General features: G+C 42.8%; 1 protein-coding gene across 1 annotated transcript in view; it reads right to left on the bottom strand.

Annotated features, from left to right (window-relative positions):
• CFDP1 (craniofacial development protein 1) overlaps positions 1-21,105 on the bottom strand; it is a 93,345-nt gene that overhangs the window by 10,022 nt on the left and 62,218 nt on the right. The window contains exon 6 of the mRNA XM_077288182.1: positions 3,626-3,784. Within this exon, the coding sequence (XP_077144297.1) occupies positions 3,626-3,784 (159 nt within the window). The remainder of the gene's footprint in view (positions 1-3,625; positions 3,785-21,105) is intronic.

The following is a 21,105-nucleotide window of genomic DNA, read 5'->3' as shown; positions in this document are numbered from 1 at the left end:
CTACTTCTCTCCTGTTTTGTGACTAACATTCTTGTCATCCCCCTTCCCCCACCTTAGTCACTGTCCTGTCAGCTGCCCTGCTCTTTCTCCAGGTGACAGCTCCCTCTCTGCAGGCTGTGAATGCAGCTTCTTACCGGACTGTGTGTGAGGGGGGAGGTGGAGACAGAGCAGAAGGACACAGGGCAGATCTTGTGATACATGACACCATCCATCCTCCCTTCAATACAGTGCAGTCGTCCTGTCCCCTTTGCAGAAAAGTAACCCCAACGTATGAAGTTCCCCCTACCATGCTTCACAGTTGGTACAGTGTTTCTGGCACTGTACTCATCCTTCTTCCTCCAAACACGGCGATTGGAGATGATACCAAAAAGTTTTATTTTGGTCTCATCTGAGCACATGACCTTCTCCCTTGCTTCCTCTGGATCATCCAGATGGTCATTGGCAAACTTTAAAAGGGCCTGGACATATGCTGTAGTGAGCAGGGGGACCTTATGTGCCCTGCAGGATATTAATCCATGACAGCGTAGTGTGTTACTAATGGTAATATTCGATACTGTGGTCCCAGCTCTCTTCAGGTTATAGACCAGGTCCTCCCGTGAAGTTCTGGGCCGATACCTGACCTTTCTCAGAATCATCCTTACCCCACAAGGCGAGATCTTGCATGGAGCCCCAGAGGAAGATTAACAGTCGTCTTGTGTTTCTTCCATTTTCTAATAATTGTGCCAATTGTTGCCTTCTCACAAACTGCTTGCTTATTGTCCTGTAGCCCATTCCAGTCTTCTGCAGGCCTACAATTTTGTCCCTTGTGCTCTTAGACAGCTCTTTGGTCTTGGCCATGGTGGAGAGGTTGGAGTGTGAATGATTGAGAGTGTGGACAGATGTCTTTTGTACAGGTATCGAGTTCAAACAGGTGTAATTCAGACAGGTAATGAGTGCAGAGTAGGAGGGCTTCTTAAAGAAAAACTAACAGGCCTCTGAGGGACAGAATTCTTGCTGGTTGGTGATCAAATACCGTATATACTCGAGTATAAGCCGGGATTTTCGGGTCGGCGGGTGAGGGGGAGCGACGCCTGTCAAATACTCATCTACTCCCGGCGCTCCTGACGCGGTCCCTTCAAGTCCCACGGTGTTCGGCGCGGCAGCTTCAAGTTCTTCCCCTCTTCAGCGGTCACGGTACCGGTTACTGGTACACGCCCATAGGGGTGGAGCTGCATATTCATTACTGTAATGAGCGGTACCATGTGACCGCTCACTACAGGAAGAAGCGGCCGCGCCGTACACCTTGGGACATGCAGGGACCGCGCCGGGAGCAGGTGAGTATATTTACCTTCCCTCGTTCCACCGAAGCTCCGTCTTCCCGTCCTCTTGCAGTGACTGTGCAGGTCAGAGGGCGCGATGACGTATTAGTGTGCGCGATGACGTATTAGTGTGCGCGCCGCCCTCTGCCCTGAACAGTCGGTGCGGAGAGACGGGACGCTGAGGAGCAGCGATGAGAGGTGAGTATGTCATTTTTTTTTATTTTTTTTTTAGTGCAGCAGCAGCATTACATTACATGTGGCACAATGTTATATGGAGCCTCTATGGGGCCATAACTGCATGGAGCATTATATGGGGCCATAACTGCATGGAGCATTATATGGGGCATCTATGGGGCCATAACTGCATGGAGCATTATATGGGGCCATAACTGCATGGAGCATTATATGGGGCATTTATGGGGCCATAATTGCATGGAGCATTATATGGGGCATTATATGGGGCCATAACTGCATGGAGCATTATATGGGGCATCTATGGGGCCATAACTGCATGGAGCATTATATGGGGCGTCTATGGGGCCATAACTGCATGGAGCATTATATGGGGCATCTATGGGGCCATAAAGAACTGCTTGGAACATTATATGGGGCATCTATGGGGCCATAACTGCATGGAGCATTATATGGGGCATCTATGGGGCCATAACTGCATGGAGCATTATATGGGGCATCTATGGGGCCATAACTGCATGGAGCATTATATGGGGCATCTATGGGGCCATAACTGCATGGAGCATTATATGGGGCCATAACTGCATGGAGCATTATATGGGGCATTTTATGGGGCCATAATGAACTGCATGGAGCATTATATGGGGCATCTATGGGGCCATAAAGAACTGCTTGGAGCATTATATGGAGCATCTATGGGGCCATAATGAACTGCATGGAGCATTATATGGGTCATGTTATGGGGCCATAAAGAACTGCATGGAACATTATATGGGGCATATTTGTATATGGGGCATATTTGTATATGGAGCATCTTATGGGGCCATAATGAACTGTATGGAGCATTATATGGGGCTCCTGATTCAATATGGATTCAATATGGATATTCAAAAACACTTAACCTACTGATGTCTCAATTTTACTTTTATTGGTATCTATTTTTATTTTTGACATTTACCGGTAGCTGCTGCATTTTCCACCCTAGGCTTATGCTCCAGTTTTTTGTTGCAAAATTAGGGGGGTCGGCTTACACTCGGGTCGGCTTATACTCGAGTATATACGGTACTTATTTCATGCAATAAAATGCAATGTAATTATGTAAAAAAAAAAAAAAATCATACAATGTGATTTTCTGGTTTTTATTTTTAGATTCTGTCTCTCACAATTGAAGTGTACCTAGGATACAAATTATAGACCTCTCCGTTCTTTGTAGGAGGGAAAACTTGCAAAATTGGCAGTGTATCAAATACTTATTTTCCCCACTGTGAGTAAATCCTGTAGCACAAGTGTGATTTTATATGTGTCAAGTCCCCAATATGAATTTCAGAATGGCTTAATTTGAGTATTGGGGGAAACAGACAAGAGTTAACGGATGGTGTTCTGACACTTTTTCCCAACAGAGGACCCATCTACAATACCAATACAATAATTTACTAAACTGATGAAATATCACTTCTGGAGAATTCTTTCTTAGATTTCATGCACTGTGCTGCTCCTCTATTACTATTCCTAAAAATGTATATATAAATCGACAACTGGGTGGTACCAATGGAGGGTGTGTCCAAAAATAGTATGTCATTGTCCAATCATTGCTCCCAGTGTCACTGTCAATTTGTTCATAAATTTTGCAGGGGAATAACAGAGGGACAGCACAAAGGTCTAACAAAATATGCTCCAAAATTGTTATATTGGGGGGAACCCAAGTATTTACTGAAACAGACATGTCAGGAAGATTAACAGGTCTTCTATAAAGGAATTCTGTACTAATACAAAAATGTAAGAGATTGAAGAAACATTAATATCACTAATAGAATACTAACCAACCATGAAAAATGACGTTCAACATTAACAATATGGAGTCAGTTTTGGTAAATGCTCTTATTGCACTGAATTTTGGGCAAAGCATAATTTGTAACCAAGTGAATGTGAAGATTTCAGACCAGTCGTCCAAATTCACGAGCAACATAGATATGAAAATCAGCACGCCAACATCTACCTGATGGTGGGATTAGAAGCGTAGCGTTATACCTATGCACACTTAATTGCTTAAAAATGTGGATCCATGCACTTTAAGCAAGGTTCAGCATAATGTACATGGCCAGTTACTGAAAACATTTGTTAGAAAATACCCTTACCCATCTTTGCCCTTGTTATGATGAGCCAGTTCATCTTCAATCCCTTCTTGCTCTTTAAACGATTCCCAATCCAGCTTAGATTTCTCCAATGTGCTTATCTTCTGTTTTTTAGAGCCTAGTTTCCCAAGTATGCTGCTCATTCCTACAGGCCTTTTCACACTGTAATGACACAATGCAAATACATGGATCAGATATCCATCACCATCATCCATTTATATACAACCCCAATGGTAAAACGTACAGAAAACAAGAATGAAATGGTTGGGAAATCACTCACAGCTGTAAAAACAAAGGACACAGATCAGAGATTGGACGTTTGTTAACTTTTTCGAATGCGAAAGAAGAATGTCTAATTTAGAAATTGATGGCAGCCACACATCTAAAAAAAAAAAAATTGTGCCTGTGCCGTGTCCACCATTGGGTAGCAGCCATCTGTAAACGTCTGGGGAGCGAGGAGACAATTGCTGGAGCTTTGGGAGAGGAATGCTGTCCCGTTCTTGTCCAAACATGGGATTATCGCTGCTCCATTGGTCTTGTCCCTTGTGGAGATGGACCAGAATCTCTGAATATTTTGATCTTATGAAATGGGGTTTGTGGGATATTCAAAATCTTCAATTGTATGTTAAGGAATCGTTTTCGGATATTATTCCATGATTTTAGACAAAGTTTTTCACAGATTGTTGATCTCGGACCATCTTTGCCTCAGAGAGACTCTGCCGCTCTAAACATGCTATTTTTTATATAGCTGCTTTTCATTAGTACTATTGACTTTTCCAACTATTTTTTAAAGTGTAACCTTTGTTTTAATTTTTAGGTCATAATCAATAGTACACGTGAAAATGAGCAACTTTGTAATAAATCTTATTAGTGAAATCTGCTTCTTTCTCCAACATAATTGATTAGTCATTACCAAAACTCTCCATCCATAGGTAAAATCTATATTCAGTGAAGACAGTGTTATATTATGGAGACGGGAGGTGACCGTTGCTGATACAATTCTATGTAGATAGGAGGGGGAGGAGCTAGAGGCAGAGCTCCTCCCTCTCATATCTACATAGAATCAGTACCAGCTACCATCTTAGTAATGGGAAAGTCTGTCTTCACTGAAAACAGATTTTACCAACGGATTGAGAATTTTGATAATGACTGATCAATTCTGTCGGAGAAAGAAGCAGATTTCACTAACGAGATATATTAAAAAGTTGCTTATTTTCACGTTGATTGATGGATTAAAAATTAAAATGGGTACACTTTAACCTTGTCCCAACTTATTCGAGATGCGTTTCTGAAATCAATTTGTAAATGAGTTATTTTTTTTTTTTTTTTTAATGAAATGGAGAAATGTCTAAGGGTATGTGCACACGTCCGGATTTCTTGCAGAAATTTCCTGAAGAAAACCGGAAATTTTCTGCAAGAAATCCGCATTTTTTTTTTTTTTTTTGCGTTTTTTTCGCGTTTTTTTTAGCATTCTGCAAGCGTAATTAGCTTGCAGAATGCTAAAGTCTTCCAAGCGATCTGTAGCATCGCTTGGAAAACTGACTGACAAGTTGGTCACACTTGTCAAACATACTGTTTGACAAGTGTGACCAACTTGTTACTATAGATGCTGCTTATGCAGCATCTATAGTAAAAGATAGAATGTTTAAAAATAATAAAAAAAATAAAAAAATGGTTATACTCACCCTCTGCAGACAGCCGATCTCAGCGGCGTCCGTTCCTATAGATGCCGGTGTGGTTCAGGACCTTCGATGACGTCGCGGCTTGTGATTGGTCGCGTGAGTCACATGAGCGGTCACGCGACCAATCACAAGACAGCGACGTCATCACAGGTCCTGAACCACACCATCTATAGGAACGGAAGAGAAAGCATGCACCGGAGAGGCGGGAACACTTCGGGGGCCATCAGAGGGTGAGTATATCACTATTTTTTATTTTAATTCTTTTTTTTTTTTTACCAATTATATGGTGCCCAGTCCGTGGAGGAGAGTCTCCTCTCCTCCACCCTGGGTACCAACCGCACATAATCGGCTTACTTCCCGCATGGTGTGCACAGCCCTGTGCGGGAAGTAAGCAGATCAATGCACTCCTAGGTGTGCGGAATCCCCGCAATTCCGCATTTTTAATGAAAATGTTGCTTTTTTTTCCGCGATGCGATTTTTTCGCGGAAAAAAAATGCAACATTTGCACAAAAAAGGCGGAATACCCTGTAAATGATAGGAGGCATATGTTAGCTTTTTTTCGCGTTTTTATCACGTTTTTATAGCGCAAAAACGCGAAAAATCCTGAACGTGTGCACATGGCCTAACTTTTACCTTCTGATCTGTGCTCTATGTTCTGTTGTGAATACATAAGGATCTAAGCGATTTAAAAAAAAAAAAATCATTGAATCCTTATTTTCTTTACATTATCACGTCCTAACTGCTTTTGAAATTGGGGTTGTATAACCCCCCCCCACAAAGCCCCCCCCAGAAATCATGGAATTTTCACACTGACTACTAGACCTCTACAAGTCTCATACTGCCTGTTCTGTACAATGGAGTTTTCAGCAGTCTCATTATTACCACAGAGGGGATTAAAAGACAACACTTCTGTACACATTTTTGGAAGCCTTTTTGTCATTTTTACGGACATTTTTTTGAATACTTTATATAAATAATAATAAAAAAAGACACTGACAAAATGCTGAAATAAATGCCTGGCATCTTCTTAGCTTTCCAAGTGACCTCTACAGCAAAGTACTGAAGATGACCAGGTCCAGGAAAATGGACTGGTTATTTCTATTAACCACTTGGCATCTTTGAAAGCCTGAAGTGTTTTAAAGACGTTCAATAGCCTGAACATGTGAACAGCAGGTCACTTCCCCATAAATATTATTAGAAGTATTCTTTTAATCGCTTTTCTTTAGGTACTTCATAAATTCCATTTTGCTCATATGCTTGGCTGCTTTTCCTTTAGTTCATATTATAGCTAATTAACTGCAGGAAATATTGTTAATAAATACATTTGGATAAGGAGGTCACATTCAGAGTAAAGCTGGAGGCGAATTCAAAGCTTTATAATTAAAAACTTGAAGACTCAGGAGTAATTGCACTTAAATGAGATGTATGCGAGTCAAGAAATATATTTTAAAACCTTTTTTTTTTACTTGGAAATTGTGTAGAGCTACAGTAATATACACAGATTATACACAATATACACAGTTTTTGCACAAAAAAAAAACCATCATCCAATTTTGAATTTCATTATACACTTCAACTTTCCTGCCCTGTGACATACTAATACATCATTCTGTGGGTGCATGCGGCAGGCCCAAGAGCAGAGCCCGCTCCACACAAGGCAGATGCCAACTGTAATACACTGCCAGCATCTGTCTCTAACAGCAGCAACCGGAACATGCACTGATCGCTGCAGTTATCCCCTTAAATTATATTCTTAATCACAGAGAGTAGCAATTGATCCTGCCCAGGTGTTCATTCTGGGTGTCCATGGCCTCCCCACAACATGACCGCAGGGTTCTGATGTCCACCATGACACCACTCCAGTGAAGAGGAGCCTGGTGCTGGTTGTCATTGATTAGTAGTATATATTGCTATTGCAGCACATGGTAATAGCAATCAATCACAAGAGAAAAAAGGGGGAACGTTTTTTTAATATATAACGTTTAAATAGTAACATATATAAATAATATTATACGGTATATGATTATTATTTTTAAAAAAACGCCACAACTGTGTCTACAATGACCAGATACTAGGATTATTTTTTTAATTTTTTTAGAGACAGTGAAAGATGAAGCAATCAACTAACTGCTTCACATTTTTCATGTACGAAATTTGATGTCTCTCCATCAGTATACCAACCACTATGCCCTACTTCTAGTTTTCATAGAAGAGGTGAGAGAAAAACACTGGTTTCCATAGTGCCCTTATTCATGTCACACATGGTTCCCAGATCACCTCCAGCTCCTCACACCTGCATTCGACTGCCTGCTCCTCACACTGCCTTGCCAGCGAATCTTCAGACTGATCAGACCAATCAGAATGACCCAAGGCCTCCATACACATTAGACTAAATGTAACATCCCTGCCGGCTTCACTGCATGGCTTCCCATCTCCCCTCTTACTCACCACTCCGGGCCATGCTGTGAGTTCTGTCCTCTGCCGGCTCCATGCCCTGGGCCTCATGTCCTTGCTTGCTGCCTACTTCCTGGCTGTATGCTTAGGTCAGCGGTCCAGGCACTTCCTGTTTCTTATAGAGGCTGTGTGCACCTTCCTAAGGTGTCCCCTGCCAATTGCCAAGAGGCATCTGGTACTTAAGGCATTCCCATCCCTAGGGGGATGCCTGAGCAACATACTTTCTAAGTTAGTATCTTTCTACTGAGGTGCCAGGTCTCTCATTTCTGCCACCCAAGGGGCTTCGTACCCTGGCCTGTACCTGTCGTTTCTGCCTTCCCAGTGGGCACCATACCCTGGTCTGAATCCTTGTTCTGGTATCTTATCACGTACCTGACCCTGTCTGAACTAACTCCTATACCTGTGTCCGTTTGTATCCCTGTCTGTTGCCTTTCCTGTCCCGCTGTGTGTTCACTCCTCCTGCTCTTTGCTCCACATCCTGCGGCTCTGCTCTTTGCTACAGTAATATACACAGCCTGCTCTTTGCTACAGTAATATACACAGGCTGCGGCTCTGCTCTTTGCTACAGTAATATACACAGCCTATACATAATATACACAGTTTTTGCACAAAAAAAACCACATCATCCAATCCTGCGCCTCTGCTCCGCATCCTGCGGCTCTGCAGTTCCTGTCCCGTTAGTCTGTACTGGCTCCTAACAGTTCCTGTCCCTCCAGTCTCAACTGGTTCATATCTGTTCCCTACTAGTACATGCCTGCCTGCAAATAGTGCCCGCCTGCCTGCCAAGAGTGCCAGCCGTGACTGGCGCCCGGAAGAAGCCAGCGGTGAAACACGCGTTGGGGTGACGAGATGACACATTTACTCTCAGATAATACACCCATATACAGATTTTGCAAGTCTGGTCCATTATTTGTCTATCACCCTTCACTAGAAGTTTCACTTACTTTATTTTTGTATTCGGGGTGTTATTAGGACCATATATGCTGCTATAGACTGTTGTGGGATAGGATGTATGTTCCAGAGTTGTATTAGTACTTTGCATTTGTGCATTCATTATAATTGGACTGGCGTCTCATGGTGAGACATTCTTTTATTGTAGTATGATCTTTTAATTAATATTAATAAAAGTTGTATTTTATACCAACTGGAACTCTTTTTAGTCTGTGGATTATTATCTCCAGATTTGAGGTTATATGTGGATAAAAGTGCCAGCTCCATATGAATTTTTGGTTTTGCTAATATCTTTTTTTGCAAATTGTATTATCACAATCAGAACCTGATGATTTTCCATTACTGGACTCCAGATTACTTGAGGCTATTTTCCATGGATTCTGGACTCGTGAAATACTGGCGCTGGCTGCAAAAACTGCCCTGTTCTATTTAATATTAAGACCTTGAAAATGTTTTGGCTAAAGCGGACAAGCAGCAGAAGACAGGCTTCTAAACTTCAGGCTCTCTTGTGCGGCTCATCTGCTTTCACCTCTGCTGATGTGGTGTAATTTCAGGCAAGCTTCGCAAAATGCAATGAATGATAATGAGACCGTTCTCCCTGCAATGCAACACTGCACTGCCCTCCATAATATCCATGGGTTGTACTTGCCCTTGATCCACGCTTGAAAATAACATTTTTATTGCGGTGGCTGAATGCTACTGGCGCATACTTAATACCATCTCAGATGAAGGAAAACAACTGAAGCAAAAAAATAAAATAAACGCACACTGGACAAATAATATTTCTGAAGCCTGAAATATACGGAAATGGAAATAAATAGAGGATTGTGTTTCATTACGAGACGAATATCAAGTGGTTTCTATATTGGTTTGTTTCTGAGACTGTTACCACTGCAGATGTGATCAGTACGATGTAACTGCAGGGTCTTAAGACGCATCGCTATCCGTTGTGCCAAAATAACACATGGCTGATAACAGGGAGTGACTAGTGTGTTCCCCAAAAGGAGGGGCAGTCTCCACTGTATCCAGCTTATACCGTATGGCTAGAAGGATGGGGACATCTCTCCAGATTTATGGGTTTAAGTTACACAAGATCACAATGCCAAGCACGGCGCCGCGGGACTCTGGAGCAGTGTGAACGAGCTCTTTGGAGGGATGTAACATCTGCCATTTCATGGGTAAATATAGGGTGGGAGGATGCACAGATGCCTCCTGCCAGGTATAGTGGCCATTATAAAACATATGGTGGAGAGGGGTAAGTGGCAGAGGACTGTCATTCAGGGATTGGGATCAGCTACTAAATTTCCAAAAAAGGTGCAATGAGAACGCCAATATTAGGGAACGCTGTGATACTCATCTTTTTTTATTCTTGCATTACAAGAGAAATAATCATCTTTCTGTCAATGTAGCCATGAGAGCGTTTATTTTTGCTTTGCAGGACAGGATGTTTTTTGGTAGTTTTGTGTTAAAGCACCACTCCAGCGTTTTTGTTTCTGGAGTGGTGCTTTCAACTTAAGGCCTCTGTCTTAAACTCATGTTCTGGTGTCTTCCCCGTTTTTTGGAGCCCCTCTGGTCCCGTGGCACCATCTTGTGACAGTAGCTTCTGACTGGCCAGAAGTTGCATCACAGTATCTCAATACAAGTCTCTAAGAGTCCGAATGAGGCCAGAATGAAGCTCTCATAGATTTGTAGTGAAGATTCACCTTTGGGTCGCCAAGCAAACAGTGGGGTAGCCACTGATGGATTTGTGCGAGGGCTACCAGTCTACAGTGGTACCATATGGGAGTACATGACTCTTTGATGACTTTTTACTTAAAGGGGCTTATTTTGGTTGGCAGAACAAAGAAAAACCAAAAATAGTTGCATCTTTTAATATAACATTCATAATAAATAATGTGCTAATCCTCCAATATGGGTAGTTACGGATGCAACAATACTAATTTAGTTTTTTTTTTTTACCCACAACTATTAAAATAGCCATTTGTCATGTTTTTTTTCATTTGGAGGTTTTTCTTTATACTTCATCTTTTTTTTCCTACGACACTTAAAGAGGTTGTCCAGGATTAAACAAATGGTGTCATATCCATAAGAAAGGCCATCGATAAGATATCGGTGGAGGTCCAACAGATCTCTAATTGATCACCTATCTTATAGGTAGGACATGAAAGTAAGACTCCGGCTCATTTTGGGGCTCTGGCAGAACAACAGCCATGTACATTGTGGGGAAGCTGCCGATGACTACACTTTATTTACCATGAAAGAGCATGGCTGCATTGTTTCGCCCCATACTTTACTTCTATCTGGCTACTGCCGAAGTAGATTTCAGCCGATTGGAGAGGGTACCGATTGCTGGACCCAATCTCAGGGTAACTGAATTTTTAAAAAAATATTCTTTAGGCTTTTTAATGGCCTCCAGACTTAGGACCTTGACCCCAACAAATCACTAAAAAAGACTTTTAATAAGTACACAGCTTGAGAGACAGGAACTCCCAGCTGCTGCCAGAAACAGGTTGGAGAACAACTATGAAAAAGCTGCAGAGGTCTGGTGATCTGTATTTTTAAGTCTTGGAAAACAAATGTAAAAGTCCCACAAGGAGCCTTGGGCGTAGAATCCTTTGATTGGTTACATGGTACACTGTGCTACTGATGTAGTGCAGTGCATTATTCCTGTCTGGCAGCAGATTGTGCCCTAATGAGCTCCTCATGGGTGGAAAGACAAGCGCAGACTATCGCGAGCAGGATGGCATTCTGGCTTTGGAGACGCTTTAATGCTGCTGAAAGGCCTGAAGGAACCATATAAGAAATGGCACAATATTTTTAATGGCACTTTATTAATGTAATTTGTAGTAAAAGGAAAACCTACAATTCTATACATATACAGGGAAGATTAAATGCTGCATTGAAATGAAAAGAGGACCACTAAACTTTTAAGGAAATGAATAAGAGCCCAAAGTAAATAATGGTGAAAGTTACCCTTTCCGTGTACTGTCACCATTACAGTAACAAGCTCCGATAAATGCAACCGGTTTGCTAATACCAGGATTTCTTATTGGTACCTGCTTGCTTGTGAAACACTACATCAGCTCAGAGACGAGTCTATGTAGGTCAGTGTGAGTGGCACTGGGTACATGGGCATGACTCAACCTGGAGATTCACCTCCTGTCCTGAATTATGAACATGCAAATACCCTGACGGACGGCGTGTCATGAGAATCATGAGAAAGGCTGTCTCCAGACTCTGCATGCCAGCAATCACCAAGGTTTCCTAAAGGTTATAGACGGATCAGCGTGATGACAGATTGCTGGTGACAGGATGTTGTTTATTGTCAGTGCACAAGTGGAGAGGCCCCCGGGCTGATGGAGATGCTGCGAGACTGCTCTGATGGGCTGTGATGGAGCCCTGGATCTTACCTCCTGCCAGCAGGGTATTTAGCTGTATGCCCAGCGCTCGGGTCAGTGCAGGGTCAGGTTACAACACGCAATTTCATTTCATTCACTGCGATTTTATCTCATAGACCCTTGACTGATCCTTATTTTCCTTCATGTGCATACAGAAAGGCTGAGACATCACGAAGAACAATTACTAGATAGTGGAACGCATTTGCTGATCTGCTTAGGCTTGTTTATGTGGGGATCACATATGTTGTATGTCTATATATATTTTACACACGTATACTTTGTAGATATTCCAAAATAAACAGAAATCTGGGTTTCTCACCAATGCTAGAGGGCTGAGTTTTTGGTTATTTCTATGCCTGACTTTTTATGACATGGTTGGATGGTTAGTAGTGGGACTTGTCTCTCCCTTTTTATCCAGAATATGTTTTGTGTAAGATTCAGATAAAGCTGGAGATCAAATTCATTTAGTATAAAAAGTCACTTGGAGTTTAGGTCATAGAGGTGAGTATTAGGCAAGTGGACTTGCTGTGGATGTCTTATCCACTGAATAAGAAAGCTGTTGATAGTCCGACCACAGATAGGCGAGTATTTTGCACTGTGATGGATTTGCTTTGCTGTTTAGATTGATAATAAAGCTAACTGCAAACAGTTTTGACCCTATTTCACTGTCTTGGAGTGACAGTTCTTGGCGTGCCAAATATCTAGCCCACAAGATGGAGATCCCATGAGTTAACTGAACCCCAAGATGTCACAATATGCATACAGAAGACTAAAAATACTAAAATAAGCCTCTACAATTGGGTTCACATGTCTGTGTCATCATTCACGACTCAGTCTGGGCCTTACACCTAAATCCCAGATCCCATTCAGATGTGTCTCGGACAGAGTACTTAAAGGGAACCTGTCACCCCCCCAGACGGTTTTAACTAAAAGAGCCACCTTGTGCAGCAGTAATGCTGCATTCTGACAAGGTGACTCTTTTAGTTCTGGGTGCTGTAACTGCCGAAATAATCAGTTTTGTAATTTGTCCTAAATACCTTTTCTTCAGTCAAGGAGGCAGGCCTTTCCCCCCTGCTGCAGGCGCCACACAGCCGTCACTCACATCTTCTTGGCGCCGCCTCCTCACCATTGTTTTGAAATGATCTGGCGCCTGCGCTCTTTTCTCCTGCCTTGTGCAGGCGCAGTGAGCGCTGCCCGTCTGTCCTCATATGCAGTCTAGCTGACTGCGCCTGTGCGGACGCCCTGCCTGTAAATCCCAGCCCCGCAATGTGAATAAATCAGAAGACACTGCAGGGCTGGGATTCATAGGCAGGGCGGCCGCACAGGCGCAGTCAGCTAGACTGCATATGAGGACAGACGGGCAGCGCTCACTGCGCCTGCCCAAGGCAGGAGAAAAGAGTGCAGGCGCCGGATCATTTAAAAACAGCGATGAGGAGGCGGCGCTCGGCGCCAAGAAGATTTGAGTGAAGCATGGTGGAGGCAACATTATGCCTTGGGGCTGATTTTTGGCAGCTGGAACTGGGGTATTAGTCAAAAAGGAGAGAATTATGAACAATTGCAAATAGTCAACTTTGCAACAAAACCTTCAGGCCTCTGGTAAACAGCTGAAAATGAAAAGGACTTTCACCTTTCAGCATGACAATAACCCTAAGCATTCCAAATGGGGGCCTTGGGACCGAAGGGAGTCTCACAGGTCAGACCCACATCAATTGGAAGAAAAAATGTTTAAAAACACCAAAGTCTTGTATTCAGTTTTTGTTATTTAACCAGTTCAGGATCATTTTCCACCATTCCTGACCAGGCACATTCTTGGGTTTTATCGTACATTTGCTTTTAACTGCTCTAAATTTTCTCATTAAAATATTCAAATAAATTATTGCCTTTTCTCAATACATGGGGCTTCATTTTTAGATTTTCTTTAAATTTTAGTTGGATTCAGGTGGAAATTTTAAAGAAAAATAAGATATAAGTGTCTATGTTTCACTTTTTTTTTTTGCAACCACAAAAGGACTGCTAAAAACCACAAACGAACCAGGAGGTCACCGACGCCATCATCCAGTTCTGGGAGGAGATTCTACTGGACACCAGCCTCCATCTCATTGGGAGCATGGACAGATGTTGTTGGGAGGGCATGCAGGCATGTGGGGGTCACACACTGCTGAGCCACTTTAGGAGTAACTGTTATGAAACGCAAATTGGATCTGCCTATAATGTCATTTTATTTCCTTTGAATTTCAGGGTGATCGAGTTGATCATTTTTGTATCCATTGACACTTTATTTCTTGTTATCAAAGAATTACACAATTTCCACCAGGAATAGGAAGCTATTTCTGAGCAGTCTATATATGTCAGAAGTGTAGACTAGTGGCCCTTTTAGAAGAAAAGGTGCGGGGTCTGGAAGAAAGAATAGCAACTTTGAAACTCAAAGAGAATGAAGACTTCCTAGACAGAACAGAAGCATCTCATTCTCTACTGGTCACAGAAGGTGAAAAAAGTGTCAGAGAACCTCCAAAAGCAGATTAGTGGAAGCATGTGACCAAAAGAAGCAAGAAGACCATGGAGAAATCACCAACCACACAACTGAAGAACCGATATCAAATCTTTGTAGAGGTTGAAGATGGCACACCTAAGGATGAAGCACTACCAGCAAGCAAAAAAGAAAAGGGTACGCAGCAACAAGTGACAGCAAAAAGTACAGCCAAGAAGCAACGAAGAGTGGTGGTGGTGGGAGACTCACTACTGAGAGGCACAGAAGCAGCCATCTGCAGACCGGACATAACCGCAAGAGAAGTATGCTGCCTTCCAGGTGCGATGATCAAGGATGTGACTGATAGGATACCAAAGCTCTTCAGCTCCAAGGACGTCCACCCATTTCTTCTGATACATGTTGGCACCAATGACACCGCAAGGAAGGACCTACCGACAAATCTGCAAGGACTTTGAAGAGTTGGGGAAGAAAGTAAAGGAACTGGATGCACAGGTAGTTTTTTCTTCTATCCTTCCAGTAGATGGGCATGGCACCAGGAGATGGAACAGGATCCTTGATGCGAACAACTGGCTAAGACGATGGTGCAGACAACAAGGATTCGGATTCCTGGACCACGGTGTGAATTACTTGTACGATGGACTCCTCGCCAGAGATGGACTACACCTCAACAAACCTGGGAAACACACATTCGCCAGAAGACTCGCTACACTCATCAGGAGGGCGTTAAACTAGAAGAAGAGGGGACGGGAAGAAAAACATTAGACTCGAACAAAGAAGACCCAGGAAAACATACTCAGAAGGGAGGTAAGAACATTTCTAAAACAATCCACAGCGAGGAGATTGGAACAAAACAAAATCCTCTAAACTGCATGCTCGCAAATGCCAGAAGCCTGACAAACAAGATGGAAGAACTAGAAGCAGAAATATCTACAGGTAACTTTGACATAGTGGGAATAACCGAGACATGGTTAGATGAAAGCTATGACTGGGCAGTTAACTTACAGGGTTACAGTCTGTTTAGAAAGGATCGTAAAAATCGGAGAGGAGGAGGGGTTTGTCTCTATGTAAAGTCTTGTCTAAAGTCCACTTTAAGGGAGGATATTAGCGAAGGTAATGAGGATGTCGAGTCCATATGGGTCGAAATTCATGGAGGGAAAAATAGTAACAAAATTCTCATTGGGGTCTGTTACAAACCCCCAAATATAACAGAAATCATGGAAAGTCTACTTCTAAAGCAGATAGATGAAGCTGCAACCCATAATGAGGTCCTGGTTATGGGGGACTTTACCCGGATATTAACTGGGAAACAGAAACCTGTGAAACCCATAAAGGCAACAGATTTCTGCTAATAACCAAGAAAAATTATCTTTCACAATTGGTGCAGAATCCAACCAGAGGAGCAGCACTTTTAGACCTAATACTATCTAATAGACCTGACAGAATAACAAATCTGCAGGTGGTCGGGCATCTAGGAAATAGCGACCACAATATTGTACAGTTTCACCTGTCTTTCACTAGGGGGACTTGTCAGGGAGTCACAAAAACACTGAACTTTAGGAAGGCAAAGTTTGACCAGCTTAGAGATGCCCTTAATCTGGTAGACTGGGACAATATCCTCAGAAATAAGAATACAGATAATAAATGGAAAATGTTTAAGAACATCCTAAATAGGCACTGTAAGCGGTTTATACCTTGTGGGAATAAAAGGACTAGAAATAGGAAAAACCCAATGTGGCTAAACAAAGAAGTAAGAGCGGCAATTAACAGTAAAAAGAAGGCATTTGCACTACTAAAGCAGGATGGCACCATTGAAGCTCTAAAAAACTATAGGGAGAAAAATACTTTATCTAAAAAACTACCGTATACAGGTCCTTCTCAAAAAATTAGCATATAGTGTTAAATTTCATTATTTACCATAATGTAATGATTACAATTAAACTTTCATATATTATAGATTCATTATCCACCAACTGAAATTTGTCAGGTCTTTTATTGTTTTAATACTGATGATTTTGGCATACAACTCCTGATAACCCAAAAAACCTGTCTCAATAAATTAGCATATCAAGAAAAGGTTCTCTAAACGACCTATTACCCTAATCTTCTGAATCAACTAATTAACTCTAAACACATGCAAAAGATACCTGAGGCTTTTAAAAACTCCCTGCCTGGTTCATTACTCAAAACCCCCATCATGGGTAAGACTAGCGACCTGACAGATGTCAAGAAGGCCATCATTGACACCCTCAAGCAAGAGGGTAAGACCCAGAAAGAAATTTCTCAACAAATAGGCTGTTCCCAGAGTGCTGTATCAAGGCACCTCAATGGTAAGTCTGTTGGAAGGAAACAATGTGGCAGAAAACGCTGTACAACGAGAAGAGGTGACCGGACCCTGAGGAAGATTGTGGAGAAGGACTGATTCCAGACCTTGGGGAACCTGAGGAAGCAGTGGACTGAGTCTGGTGTGGAAACATCCAGAGCCACCGTGCACAGGAGTGTGCAGGAAATGGGCTACAGGTGCCGCATTCCCCAGGTAAAGCCACTTTTGAACCATAAACAAGCAGCACTGGACTGTTGCTAAGTGGTCCCAAGTACTTTTTTCTGATGAAAGCAAATTTTGCATGTCATTCGGAAATCAAGGTGCCAGAGTCTGGAGGAAGACTGGGGAGAAGGAAATGCCAAAATGCCTGAAGTCCAGTGTCAAGTACCCACAGTCAGTGATGGTGTGGGGTGCCATGTCAGCTGCTGGTGTTGGTCCACTGTGTTTCATCAAGGGCAGGGTCAATGCAGCTAGCTATCAGGAGATTTTGGAGCACTTCATGCTTCCATCGGCTGAAATGCTTTATGGAGATGAAGATTTCATTTTTCAGCACGACCTGGCACCTGCTCACAGTGCCAAAACCACTGGTAAATGGTTTACTGACCATGGTATTACTGTGCTCAATTGGCCTGCCAACTCTCCTGACCTGAACCCCATAGAGAATCTGTGGGATATTGTGAAGAGAAAGTTGAGAGACGCAAGACCCAACACTCTGGATGAGCTTAAGGCCGCTATTGAAGCATCCTGGGCCTCCATAACATCTCAGCAGTGTCACAGGCTGATTGCCTCCATGCCACGCCGCATTGAAGCAGTCATTTCTGCCAAAGGATTCCCGACCAAGTATTGAGTGCATAACTGAACATTATTATTTGATGGTTTTTTTGTTTGTTATTAAAAAACACTTTTATTTGATTGGACGGGTGAAATATGCTAATTTATTGATACAGGTTTTTTGGGTTTTCAGGAGTTGTATGCCAAAATCATCAGTATTAAAACAATAAAAGACCTGACAAATTTCAGTTGGTGGATAATGAATCTATAATATATGAAAGTTTAATTGTAATCATTACATTATGGTAAATAATGAAATTTAACACTATATGCTAATTTTTTGAGAAGGACCTGTATACTCGAGTATAAGCCGACCCGAGTATAAGCCGACCCCCCTAATTTTGCCACAAAAAACTGGGAAAACTTATTGACTCGAGTATAAGCCTAGGGTGGAAAATGCAGCAGGTACCGGTGAATTTCAAAATTAAAAATAGATACTCCATACCGTTCATTATGGCCCCATAGATGCTCCACATAAAGCTGTGCCATATATACAATGCTCAGCACCGTTGCCCCATAGATAGCTGTGCCATATATATATAATGCTCTGCACCGTTGCCCCATAGCTGTGCCATATAGTGCTCTGCACCGTTGCCCCATAGCTGTGCCATATATATATATATATATATATATAATGCTCTGCACCGTTGCCCCATAGCTGTGCCATACAGTGCTCTGCACCGTTGCCCCATAGCTGTGCCATATATATAATGCTCTGCACCGTTGCCCCATAGCTGTGCCATATAGTGCTCTGCACCGTTGCCCCATAGCTGTGCCATATAGTGCTCTGCACCGTTGCCCCATAGCTGTGCCATATATATAATGCTCTGCACCGTTGCCCCATAGCTGTGCCATATAGTGCTCTGCACCGCTGCCCCATAGCTGTGCCATATAGTGCTCTGCACCGTTACCCCATAGCTGTGCCATATAGTGCTCTGCACCGTTGCCCCATAGCTGTGCCATATAGTGCTCTGCACCGTTGCCCCATAGATAGCTGTGCCATATAGTGCTCTGCACCGTTGCCCCATAGCTGAGCCATATAGTGCTCTGCACCGTTGCCCCATAGCTGTGCCATATATAATGCTCTGCACCGTTGCCCCATAGCTGTGCCATATATATATAATGCTCTGCACCGTTGCCCCATAGCTGTGCCATATAGTGCTCTGCACCGTTGCCCCATAGCTGTGCCATATAGTGCTCTGCACCGTTGCCCCATAGATACTCCACATAAAGCTGTGCTGCTGCTGCTGCTGCAATAAAAAAAACAAAAACACACACTCACCTCTCTTGCTTCAGAAACCCTTCAAATATTTTACCAACAGTAGAGGTTAGACTTACTGGCCTATAATTTCCAGGTTCACTTTTAGAGCCCTTTTTGAATATTGGCACCACATTTGCTATGCGCCAGTCCTGCGGAACAGACCCCGTCGCTATAGAGTCCCTAAAAATAAGAAATAATGGTTTATCTATTACATTACTTAGTTCTCTTAGTACTCGTGGGTGTATGCCATCCGGACCCGGAGATTTATCTATTTTAATCTTATTTAGCCGGTTTCGCACCTCTTCTTGGGTTAGATTGGTGACCCTTAATATAGGGTTTTCATTGTTTCTTGGGATTTCACCTAGCATTTCATTTTCCACCGTGAATACCGTGGAGAAGAAGGTGTTTAATATGTTAGCCTTTTCCTCATCATCTACAACCATTCTTTCCTCACTATTTTTTAAGGGGCCTACATTTTCAGTTTTTATTCTTTTACTATTGATATAGTTGAAGAACAGTTTGGGATTAGTTTTACTCTCCTTAGCAATGTGCTTCTCTGTTTCCTTTTTGGCAGCTTTAATTACCGTATATACTCGAGTATAAGCCGAGATTTTCAGCCCAAATTTTTGGGCTGAAAGTGCCCCTCTTGGCTTATACTCGAGTCATGATCGGTTGTGGGGTCGGCGGGTGAGGACTGTCATATACTCACCTAGTTCCTGGCGCTCCCCCTGCCCGTCCCACGGTCTCCGGGTGCCGCAGCCTCTTCCCCTGAGCGGTCACGTGGGACCGCACATTAGAGAAATGAATAGGCTGCTCCACCTCCCATAGGGGCGGAGCCGCATAATTCATTTCTCTAATCAGCGGTGCCGGTGACCGCTGATAGAGGAAGAGGCTGCGGCACCGTAGACCAGCTGTCCGGGGGAAGGAGCGGGACGCCGGGAGCAGGTAAGTATCGCATATTCACCTGTCCTCGTTCCACACGCCGGTCGCTGTGACCAGTGGGGTACCGCAGGGGTCGGTATTGGGACCTGTTCTCTTCAACATATTCATTAATGATCTGGTAGAAGGTTTACACAGTAAAATATTGATATTTGCAGATGATACAAAACTATGTAAAGCAGTTAATACAAGAGAAGATAGTATTCTGCTACAGATGGATCTGGATAAGTTGGAAACTTGGGCTGAAAGGTGGCAGATGAGGTTTAACAATGATAAATGTAAGGTTATACACATGGGAAGAAGGAATCAATATCACCATTACACACTGAACAGGAAACCACTGGGTAAATCTGACAGGGAGAAGGACTTGGGGATCCTAGTTAATGATAAACTTACCTGGAGCAGCCAGTGCCAGGCAGCAGCTGCCAAGGCAAACAGGATCATGGGGTGCATTAAAAGAGGTCTGGATACACATGATGAGAGCATTATACTGCCTCTGTACAAATCCCTAGTTAGACCGCACATGGAGTACTGTGTCCAGTTTTGGGCACCGGTGCTCAGGAAGGATATAATGGAACTAGAGAGAGTACAAAGGAGGGCAACAAAGTTAATAAAGGGGATGGGAGAACTACAATACCCAGATAGATTAGCGAAATTAGGATTATTTAGTCTAGAAAAAAGACGACTGAGGGGCGATCTAATAACCATGTATAAGTATATAAGGGGACAATACAAATATCTCGCTGAGGATCTGTTTATACCAAGGAAGGTGACGGGCACAAGGGGGCATTCTTTGCGTCTGGAGGAGAGAAGGTTTTTCCACCAACATAGAAGAGGATTCTTTACTGTTAGGGCAGTGAGAATCTGGAATTGCTTGCCTGAGGAGGTGGTGATGGCGAACTCAGTCGAGGGGTTCAAGAGAGGCCTGGATGTCTTCCTGGAGCAGAACAATATTGTATCATACAATTATTAGGTTCTGTAGAAGGATGTAGATCTGGGGATTTATTATGATGGAATAAAGGAATATAGGCTGAACTGGATGGACAAATGTCTTTTTTCGGCCTTACTAACTATGTTACTATGTACTACAAAGGTTGTCCACCACTCTTGACAACCGCTTCTCAATCCGGAGGCGAGTATAAATGTTATTTAACAGGGG

The sequence above is a fragment of the Ranitomeya variabilis genome, chromosome 2, assembly GCF_051348905.1.
Source record: "Ranitomeya variabilis isolate aRanVar5 chromosome 2, aRanVar5.hap1, whole genome shotgun sequence".
Classification (NCBI taxonomy): Eukaryota; Metazoa; Chordata; class Amphibia; order Anura; family Dendrobatidae; genus Ranitomeya; species Ranitomeya variabilis.
Note: the sequence above shows the minus strand (reverse complement) of the source record. Positions and strands in the feature narration are given on the sequence as shown.